This window comes from Apteryx rowi, unplaced genomic scaffold (genome assembly GCF_003343035.1).
Source record: "Apteryx rowi isolate R43461 unplaced genomic scaffold, aptRow1 scaffold_83, whole genome shotgun sequence".
NCBI classification, from domain to species: Eukaryota; Metazoa; Chordata; class Aves; order Apterygiformes; family Apterygidae; genus Apteryx; species Apteryx rowi.
This window is the reverse complement of record NW_020451127.1, coordinates 1812132-1823045: the sequence shown is the minus strand read 5'-3', so window position 1 is coordinate 1823045 and position 10914 is coordinate 1812132. Positions and strand designations below refer to the sequence as shown.

At 40.4% G+C, this 10914-nt stretch overlaps 1 protein-coding gene across 15 annotated transcripts in view; it reads right to left on the bottom strand.

Annotated features, from left to right (window-relative positions):
• Positions 1-799: 799 nt before the first annotated feature.
• Positions 800-10914, bottom strand: part of SNAP47 (synaptosome associated protein 47) — a 30094-nt gene continuing 19979 nt past the window's right edge. For 7 of the 15 annotated variants that reach the window (XM_026089696.1, XM_026089695.1, XM_026089683.1 and 4 more), the window contains one exon: positions 800-3447. In XM_026089696.1, the coding sequence (XP_025945481.1) occupies positions 3229-3447 (219 nt within the window). In that variant the 3' untranslated portion in view covers positions 800-3228. The other 8 variants (XM_026089682.1, XM_026089687.1, XM_026089684.1 and 5 more) reach the window with 8 other exon arrangements.

Here is a 10914-nt window from a genome sequence, read left to right as displayed (position 1 = left end):
TATGATGCAGCACGTTGAAGTTGTGCTCTGCCTGAGCTGAAAGGCCTTCCCGAGAAAACCTGTTTATTTTTCAGCTCAGAATCTCCATTGCATGAGTTTTTGTTATGCATCGTACTGACGGAGACCCCCACTTTTCACATGGGGTAAAAGACATAAAAAGACCTTGTAAATTTTGCATATAAAAGGCATAATTTATCCTAAAAGAAAGTTTTTAAACTTCATGTAGATAACAGTCACTAAAGAAGTGAGAACAAGATTATTTTTTTTCTTTCATATGTTATTTGTTGCATCTTCGCTTAGAAGCTCAAGTCCCGATGGGTGATATTATTTGGAAGATAACAGCGCTTCAGCTAAGCCCAGAAGAAGGGAACTTAGCAGGTTCTAAGTACTTCTGGCAGTAACAGAAAAAGATCTATATTTTTTTCCTCTTGTTAAAAGAAGTTTTGATCAGAGAAAAAAATCTGATACTTGTGTACCAAGAGGCTGTTCGAAACATAAAACATCCAAGCAGTTAAGCAGTCTCCAGGACAGAGCACCAAACACTGTGCACACTGTGCTGCCGTTCACCTCCAGCCTTCTGTGCTGTCAAGATGAGGATGGCTGATATCCCCCTTGATACTAATCCACCAGTAAATATTTTTGCAAAAAAAAATAAAAATAATAATAATAAATAAATAAATACCTGCACTAAAAGACAACCAAACAAAACAATCCTAAATTAAGTTCTGTTCTACAGTATGATAAAGGATGGACAGAATGTTTGTATGACCACTTCCCAAATGAATGCAAGAGAGAAAAATCACTATTCCAAGATATTTAATAAGACTGAAAGTCCTCTGGGCAGATGAAGTTCAGCTAGGAAGCGAATGTACAGCTCTAGAAAGGTTCACTTCTTACAAACAGTATTACAATTTTGTTTAAGCATGGACATGTTAGACTAACACAAAACACAAAGTACAGAATCAAATGCAACAGCTAGTGCTAAAAACCACAACAGTAAAAATTATGGCACAAAGAATGCTAAACTAAACTAAGTGCAATTAGTATTTTTGGCAATCCTGGTTTAGACTAATTCAGGTTAGAGATCCGTTCCCAGTCAACACCTTAACATACATTTTGTGCAAAGTGTATTTTTAAATTAATTAAATAATTACTTATGTAAACATTATCTTCTTCTCACAGTAAAACAACAGTGATTTGGGTATCGGAAACAAACAAGAAATAGAACCCCAGGCAATATTTTATTTCACAGTACATATTGTGTATGTATATATAATCACCATATTCAGCAACTAGATATAGTGCATGCCAGTAACAACTTGGACTGTAAACGAAGGACTTGCAGTGCAGAAGTACAATTTACTCCAATACTAACAAACTAATATGAAGTAATACAAAACAAGGTAGAATAAGGTCTTGAAAACAACATACTCTATATGTCATTTACTATACCTTTCTTTAAAAGGTAGGCTGTATTACTTTGAAAACGAGGAAAAAAATCTTATCAACTATCAGTGGAATAAACAGTTCAAAGCTTCACTCGTTAAAAATATTGCACCAGCAGTGTTGTGGGTTGTATTCTGAAAGCACTACAAGAAGAATTTTGTAAATATTAAAACACTTGGAAAAAAAAAAAAAGAAGAGATTACAACAGCTACTTTGAACTAAAATAGCTGGTAAACTGTAGAAGTCAGTGAAATGTGAGGTGACCAGCAAGTCTGTCTTTCAAGTTCTCTGCTACAGGCAATATATGGGTTATCTGGAATCTTTTCTATGTAGCAGCCAGTCAGTTAGGAGGGGAAAAGGTCTCCACCACTTGTAGTCCAGAGGGAGCTAACTGTAAACTCAGCGAAATCTATTAGGCAATAATTCATAGATATTCCCTTTAATTTTAAAAACACAGGACTACAAGAAGTCTTGACATGCTTCGTCCCCAGTTAATGCAAATAAATAATAATTGCAAGATAGATGGACTGTACTACAACTGCCAAATGATATACAGATGTCTACAGCTCCAACCATAGGTCCCTCAACCTAAGCACCTGGAGTCGAGACACAAAAATGTTCCGTGTAAAGTCCACATCTAAATGGCTGGAGATAAACAACGGGGAGTTCCCTGGAAAGCGGAGGACAGGTAAGCAAAGGGAAAAGAATCCTTCCATCAACAACCACAAGAGATGTGGTAGCCCAGCTCCAACAAGGTATTTAGGCAACAAATTAACTGGATGCTATGCTCATAACACTCCGAGGACACTGCAACCATCTGTCAGACTATTATCAAAAAATATAAAGCCATTGCGTGAGAGTGAGGGATAGGTGCAGTGAACTCCAAGAGATGTACTGAACAAGTGTGCTGGTGAAGAAAATCACTTCCTCTGCTCCAGAATTAATTCTTTCACTAACTGTGTGGTTTAAAATGGGGCGGGGGACAAAAACCTGTAGATGATCATCAAGAATCAGCAAAACTTTTTGGAAAAGAGAAGCATATATTTAACTTTGGCACTTACTTTTAATAAGTGACTTCAGTAAGCAAAACACTTGCCCAATGTCAACACAACTAAATCTGCTCATCAAGTAGATGTCTCGACCAATACGCCCACATTAATTATCCACCTCTTCTTGCTTTCCCAGGACATGGCAACATAATGCTGTGGCCACTAAGCCTACATTACTCTTATAAAATTCCTGGGTACATTAAAAGCATGACTGAAACCTATTAAAACTATTTGTTCAATGATCACAGGGTTTTATCACCATCATTTGCTCACTTCAGCATTAACTTACAAAAAAAGTCCCAACGACTTGCAGTTAGACATCTGGGCCTTAGTTCGGGTATTAGCTATTTCCAAAAAAGACCTTGAGAGAGAATTAATAGGCTGTAATCATCTAAAGTAGTCTCATATGCAGTTAATTTCTCCCTCACTTCTTTGTTGCAATAAAAAAAGCCTTTCAAAAGCAGTAACATAAAACAGCAGCATAAAAGTTGATTCAGATGAAACCACACCACTTCATATTTACAGATTATCTGTAGTAAGGAATTCTCTATTATTGTTTCACCGCGATTAAAAACCTTGGTCTTTTTAATCCTAAAACGGTCTTCAAAAATCATCTAAGTCTGGAGACATTTTTGCAACTCCCATCTCAGAAATCCCTTATCAGCAGCACCGTATTCCAGACAATATTGCAAACAGCTCCCCTAGAATCAAAGTGTCTATAAAGCCACAGTCTTTAAAAACACAATTCCCCAATCCTCCTCTTTTTCACGTCGCCATCCCCAGCGGCTGCTACGTTAGTTTCTTTATTCTGCGGTTCTGCTTGTCGATATTCAGCGTTGCTCGGTCTACAGAGGTGGTGATGGAATCGAGAGCCTCGTCTTGTCTCTCCAGTTCTGCCTCTGTCTCTAAGGCCAGGCCCTTCAGTTTCTTTAGGATCTGTCAGAAGAAAAGACTGAGAGCTTTCAGTGAACGATCAGCCCGCTCTTCGAGAAGCGTTACAGACACGTGGCGACTAGTTAACTCTTTGCTTTAAACGGCCATATCATTTGTTGAACTCATGCCCTGAACCGCGCTGGCAACATCCTAGGGAAAAAAAAGATGCAATTCTTGTGCTGATAAACTGAAGTGAGATGTGCGACAATGAACTGGACTAAAGCACAGAAGAATCAAGTCTGAAATGCTAGGAAAAAGAAAATCAGAAGTAACAATCAATGTAAATTCAACATTTTGTTGGCTCTGTTATTATCTCCTTGGCAGGTCTGCATCTCAAAGAAGTGGTTTGTCCTGAGGTACTACACATCCCGAGAGTCAATGTGGGTAGCGAACACCGCTGCTGCAAAACCAGAAAGGATTTTGGCTAAAAGTTAAGCAGGGATCAGGCCAAAGAAGAACAGGATAAGTTGTTTCATTACAATCTGCTGGAGAAAGAAGTGACTCTGGGTGGAGCAGAAGGGAAGAAGCAAGACTTAGGCGACTAAGCAAAAGCATTTTCAAGAAACTAGAGGGGTAGTGCGGTATGAATGGATGCCAAGGTGGCCAAAGAGACTCAAGCTGTACTTGAGGTGAGAAACAACATACGCACTGGCTATGGCTCTCTTCCCGGCTGCGAGCATTATACTACCGATCAGCCCGTTTACACAACACTTCACGAATTACTGTTCATATGTGTGACTGTAAGCAAACATCCAGAGTTACCCTATGACTGCTATAGGGCACTTTGTCTGAAAAACCCTATAAACAGTAGTCCAAGTAGGGCAGAAGTCTGTACGGTGAGAGTGAGAACGCTTGGTTGTCAAATTCTTAAGGCCAAGAGTCATCCATAACCATCATCTACACTGATCTTTATGTCTTTTCAACTTCTGATTTTCATCAGTTCACACAACAGATTCCAAGAACAGAGATCCAAACAACACAAGAGAAATTCATCTTAATTCCTTACCCTGTAAGGTTGGCTCTTTTTTAACAGTAGATTAAGGCATGAATTATATCATTGCCTTTTCTTCCCCCTTGTGGCTACTCCCTTAATAAGTCTGTTAGTGTGAAGTGAAACCACCTGTCCAGCATGGTTGACTTGACAAGACTCAGCTGCCTTTCCTCAGACACATCAACAGGAGATTTGGAAGACAGACCTACATCATATCATGTGGATTGAGATATGTGGCTTCTCAATTCCTTCATATTAGAAAGGGGTTTCCTCTCCTGTCACCGCTGGCCTACACGTTCTCCTTCCTTAGACATCCATGGAAGGATCCACAATGACAGCACACTGCCTGGTTCATAAGAGGAGCTTAACCAATCAGTTGTAATAGTAATCTCCAAGAAAACAAATTATCCTACCCCCACTGGTCCATGACATCAACTATGGTGCTACTAGGTAATACTACTAGATTACTTAGGTCGTAATTTAGTAATTAGCATCTAGGTAATACTACTAAAGATACCAGTACTGCAACCTGTTTAACACAATACATCTGTGGCTTTTTGGTAAAATAAGGGAAAGGAGCTGTACTCTATTCCTTGGTCTAAATTTTTTTTTTTTTGTGTAACAGCTGGCGCCTCAAACCCTCTTTTTTTGTTGTTGTTTTAGAACATATATAATAAGCTCTCAGAAAGCTCCTGTCAAACACCAGCAGTTTTTCCACATCTGGGCTAAATTCCACAGCAATTCAACAGTTTGCAGTTACACAAGTCACTGGTTTGAGAAAAACAGTGAGCAATATCATATCTAACTGGAAGAGCAGGGGAGTTTTATACAGACAAAACGCATCAACTCAAGCTGGATGTTAGCCACAGCACTGAGATTTATCATATAAAATATCTCCAAGCTCCTTCCATAAATCACAAGCAGCTAGGAACACGGCTGTGTGAATAACTGCTTTTGCAATTTGGCTGCCAAAGCAAAAACACACAACAAACCATGGATCAAGCCTAATCTACCTTTTTCTGTTCTTACCAAAGTTACAAGCTGAGAAAATTCTGTTTCTATCCCAAATGAAACACTTGAGGTTCTTGCAGTCTAACAGGAAAGCGAGACTGAACTCCCAAAACCAGAGGTGGTAGATGTGTTTAGGATATGCACCAAAAAGGCAAATGACGCGATCAAATTTGTTCAGTGTGATTCAGGACAAGGATATGAAATAAAGTCTTGACTCTCTTGAGGGAGTGTCTTGACTACTTGGATATGGGAAGTTCAAAGGTGGCTCTCTCTCAAACCTTTGAGTTTCCTCCACTTTTATGATTATATATCTATATAGACATATAGATATATAAAATAAAGTAGTCACTACTATGTGGAATGACTTCTACCAAGTAATACTGAATGTAGACTTGCATTAATAAAAATTATAGCATAATTAAGATTGGAAGACACCTCTAGAGGTCATCTTGTCCACTCCCCTCAACTAAGAGCAGGGCCAGCTTCAAAGTTCAGCTGAAAGAAAAGATTACTAGGTTTCAGTCTCTGCTCCAGTAGACACTTAATTCTTTATACTAATTTAACAGAAGGGAGACCTCACTGCTTCACCATATCCTAAAGGATGGCAGTGAGAGGTATGTGCTGCAAGGACAAAGTTCTGGGTTTAAGCTCGCCCCTGCCACCTACTGCACAGAAGGACTAGCATATGGGAAATCTGGGCTCTGTCTGTTGGCCAAAATAGACCATCATCACCAGCTTATTTTCCTGGAAGTTTTGGGATACTTTCCCCACATTCTGCCCTCCCTCCTCAATGAAAGCCATTTATGTGTGTATATATATACGTACATACATTAAAAAAAAATACACACATATTTATATATATGTACAATCTCAATTTGCAGATGGTTTAAAGAGGACCCCCGCTGGCATTTTTTCAGCAAATTTACCAAGCCTTTTATCCAAGAGCATTCAAAAATTTGTTTCTCAGCACAGCAGAACAAAAGCAGCAGTGTCTGCCACTGCCTTCAAGATCCCTGGCTTAATGCAAGCTCCAGAAGAGTTCCTCTGTCCAGCCAGGCTCTCCATCTTCTGCTGCCACAAGGCACGCTTTTGGAGATCTCTCATCAAGCACTGTTAGCAGCGTGTCAGCTTCAGCGTTCCTGAGTAACGTCCTCACCCAACCCAACTTAATTTGTGAAATCTGCCAAGGTGAGTTCAGGAGGTAAACGTGGTTACACATAGTGCCAGCCCAGATACACCTACGCAGCAAATTTGGGAGGATATAGAAAGGAACCAGGGACACTCATTGCCCCCCAGCTTTCAAAGAGGCAACGACTTTATTCATAAATTAAAACTGTGGCCCAAAATGTCCAGATTTGCCATGAGAAACACTTTCTTTTTAGTTTTAAACCAGATTACTTTTGATAGGCTTCACATTCATTAAAGCATACTAACATTTAAAATGCACAAAAAGACACAATTGTTGAGAACAGAAAAGCTTTTAAAATACGAAAGCAGTAAAATGAAAATTTAGGCAGCTACGGGGCTCTGCTCAGTTTAGCCGCCAATTAGGCTCTGACTTGAAACACCGCAGGCGATGATGATGTGGTCACTCATACCAAAAAAAAAAAAAGAAAAGCAAGTGGCTCACTTTCATCTGTTAATTCTCTGCCTAAAAGACTCTGGTAATAAAACCCTTAACCCTTTGTCTGTTAGCAGCTTCCAGCGCTCAAGCTGAGTGCTACTGTCTAGCCAGTGGGACCCAAAACGGTTAAGGTGCTGTTCTAGCACAGCCTCCAGAGCTTGCCAGATCCAGTACTGGATTCTGAAGTCTGGCCAAACCTGGTCATAATTTTTGCAAAGCAAAATGATGGCAAGATGTCTAATTATCAGCACTCTAGTTCTGCCAATTGCTAAGATAAGCGATGCCTTCTGCGCCATAATTTGGGTTGTCAATCAAGACATGAAAACTCAGTGTGAAATTCTTCTCTATTTGTAACACAAAGCCAAACAGCAGATATGATTCCATCAAAGAAATTTTAAAGGCACTTTTCCCTCAGGCACAGGTCATCCTCACATCGAGACAGACTCAAACAGCCTTGGATTTATGTCACAGGATTATAATTTGGGAAGTCTGACTTAGCCCCCTGGCTCTGCCATGGACTTTCTGTGCGACTTCAGGCAAGTTGCTTAATCTTCCCATGCAAAGTTCTCACATGGAGAGGGATGTAAATTTGCTTCTTCCCTCCAAATCCTTCCTGCATAAAGTGTTCAGTCATAGCAGACCTGGGCCTTGCCATGAGGCCTCCATCCCAGCTAGAGACCCTCAGTTCTTGTATAATCTATGGGGATCTAGGCATGCAGTGCAATTTAGGCCATGATTCATCTGCCCTATTTTTATATCTACTTAAGGAGGAGTTAAAGCACTGCCCACTTCTCTCTTCTCCAGCTGCAGTGGGAGCCCAGGTGACTAGCTTAGCTGGAGACATTCACGATGAAGACCACTAGAGTGATAGGAGATAAACCCAAGCCCATGAACCTGCTCAATACTTAACAATTATGATATTGCCACATCACCTGAAGGCCTAAACCCAAAGCATCAGGCCCACTACAAAGACTGTCTGTATCCTAAAGGCCTCACAATGGAGACCTGAGTTTGGGTCCTTAGATGCCACCATAACAACGCAGTTTAGCTAAAGCTTGTGAAATACCATCTCAGTATACTGAGTATCCAGCAGTGAAGGTAAGATAAAGAAAGTCCTGGAGTACAAGAAAGTTCACCAGTTTGAACTCCCCAAAATCTTTGCTTAATCTACTCCGTTACCCCTGAGCAACTGTGATGAGGCCTTAATGCTAGAGCAGAATCAAATTTTAAAGTATCAGTCGTTCTGGGCCTGTAGCTGTTAGAAGGGCATGAAAGGGCCACTAATTACTTATTTATTATCTTATTCTTAGTGGCTGATTCTCCCATTATTTCTTCTTCAGATGATACAGAAATCTGATTTTATTTACTTTCTCAGGATGTACCAAGCACTCCTGGTACTGGGGAAAAGTCTACTCACTGGTTTTGTCTGGAAAAAACACCCAAGCAGTTTCACAGGCTTAATTGCAGCTTTTTTATTTTGGTACCATTAAATCTTTAAGTTACACACAAGCAAATACAAAGCGTTAATTGTGAGGACCTCAGCTCTCTCCCTAGATTCTGCTTTCAAAACAAAAACAACAAAAATTCAGGGCACGATCATTACATGTGTCTGTTAAGATTACTCGTCTGCTGCTCGCTATTGGCCATGGCACGTGGCCACCCTATGAGCAAATCTGGTATATAGCACTTGGAATGAACAGTTCCTCAACAAAACGCTTTTTCTCTGACCTAACAGTCGTGCTTTCCTGAGATGAGGGCGTGATAAAAGGGTAAATAAACACTGAAGAGACTGTGAATATAGCGAAGGACTGAAATGGAACCATCAAGAATGGAAGGGACATCAAGGAAATATCAGGAAGATATTCATCGAGATGTGTGCTTTCTCAAATGTTACAGCTTCTCGATACACCATCTCCGTCTTTATGGCATATGCGATCTGCAGACCCAGTAAATATCAGGACAACAGGTCTTTCGCAGGAGAAGTTTAGCAGAGGGGAAGTCAGAAAGCACTGGTTTGGCAAAATAAATTCAAAACCAGTGAAGAGAACTCCTCCTCCTCGACCATAGCCCTTAAGCTCCCACACCCAGTGACATTATGTCAGCCATAGCAAGGCAGCAGGCAGAAGCTCAGCCAGAGACCACAGGAACTCCGCGGGCTTCTTTCTCCTCTCCATCTCTGTAGCACAGCTAAGGAGCACAGCTCACACCGCCACCAACTCTGTGTTTTTAACATAAACGTCCCTTCATGAAGTCCTGGCGAGGTCTTTTACTTAGGCACCCAATCGCAATTCCAGACTGTTCAGTGCTTCCAGCTCTAATGGAAGGAATTTAATATCATTCAGCAAGTCCTGTTGCAAAACATCTGTTGTTATCACTGTGAGCAGATCTTTGAGGAGAGGGGAAGAGAAGTCAACCAGAGAGAAAGCTAAGCAATGGGAAGGAAGGTTATCTGTTTATCACAAATTCCTCTTACCTCTCCAATTTAAAAAGTTCTACTGGTCTTCTCCACTTCATGAGTAATGAGAGGGTTAGAACAGATCTCTTCTGGGTTTGCGATGCTTGCTTTGTTTTTTTAAAACACAAGCTTGCATTAATCAAGGAATAAACGATTATAAACAATCTTCAAGAGAGAAAATGGCTCAGAAAAGTGCTGTAGTTATCAACACAAGGACCCCAAATACCTTCAGCTCATTCACAGAAGTGCAATGTTACAGTTGTCATTGTCTTCAGCACACGTTAACACTTTATACTTAAAACAGTTTTCACCCCTGATTTCTATATGCTTTGCAAATGCGATCAGCCATCATTTCCTGCTCATTCTCAAAGCAGGAGAAGAACTGCAGTGGTGTAGAGCATCTCTGAGAGCAGCTGCAACAAAGACAAGCCCTTGGTACAGGCTAAGACCACTGCATATATTGCTCATTTGTTAGACGTGTTTGAAACATCTACAAAGGAACAAAGCAGCAGACTACACCTCAGCAAGGAGAACCCTACATCCTAGATCATGACTTGCTTCTTAAGGTCACACAGCTGAAAACAAGACACAAGGTTCTTGCTTCCCTGCCCTGCATTCTATTTATGGGCTTAACCTGCTTCCCAGTTACAAACTCAAATAAAACCTTGACATACCTTAGATGTCCATTAAAAGGCTTACTCAGATGTAGTTTCAAGCTCTTCACCTTGCTGCTTCTAAAGCCAAGGGAGAGTGTTCTGCAAGACCCTAAGCGTTTACCAGCTGAAAGGCTTGGTGTTTGCCATGACGCTGCCTATGGACCCCATAAGAAAACATCCAACCTACACACTTTTCAAATATGCTTTCCCTGATAGGCACCTGCCCCAAGGTGTTGCAAAGTACGTATGCATCTTCAATAAACCTTCGTGACCAACAACCCTTCATACAGTGTTTAGCTCTTCTGGGTCTGGATGCAAATCAGAATTATAGCACTGAAAAGCTGACATTTAAGAGAGGAACAATTAGCCTTTCTGAATACATAACAGCTGTACAAAGTGTATGCACCCATGAATAATAGACTGGTGATATTTGTACAAATACGATTGAGAAATGCTTTCCCTTAAAATCCTCCAAAAGGTCAACACTGCCTCAGTAACTGCATATTTTTGACAAAATGACAGATCATGGGGATAAAGCCTTTAAAAGATGAGAAGAGAGAAGAGTGGTTAAATGGCAAATAGTTCATTCTGTTTTTGAAAGGGCCCAAACAAGATATTTCACTCAAAAGGTCTTGATTGTACTTTGGTTACGAAAGCAAGTTTCAGTCTGAAAAGACACATTTAGGCATCGATCTCTAGTAAGGGAGACAAATAGGAGATTTATAGGAATTAGTGCGTGTACCTCAAAA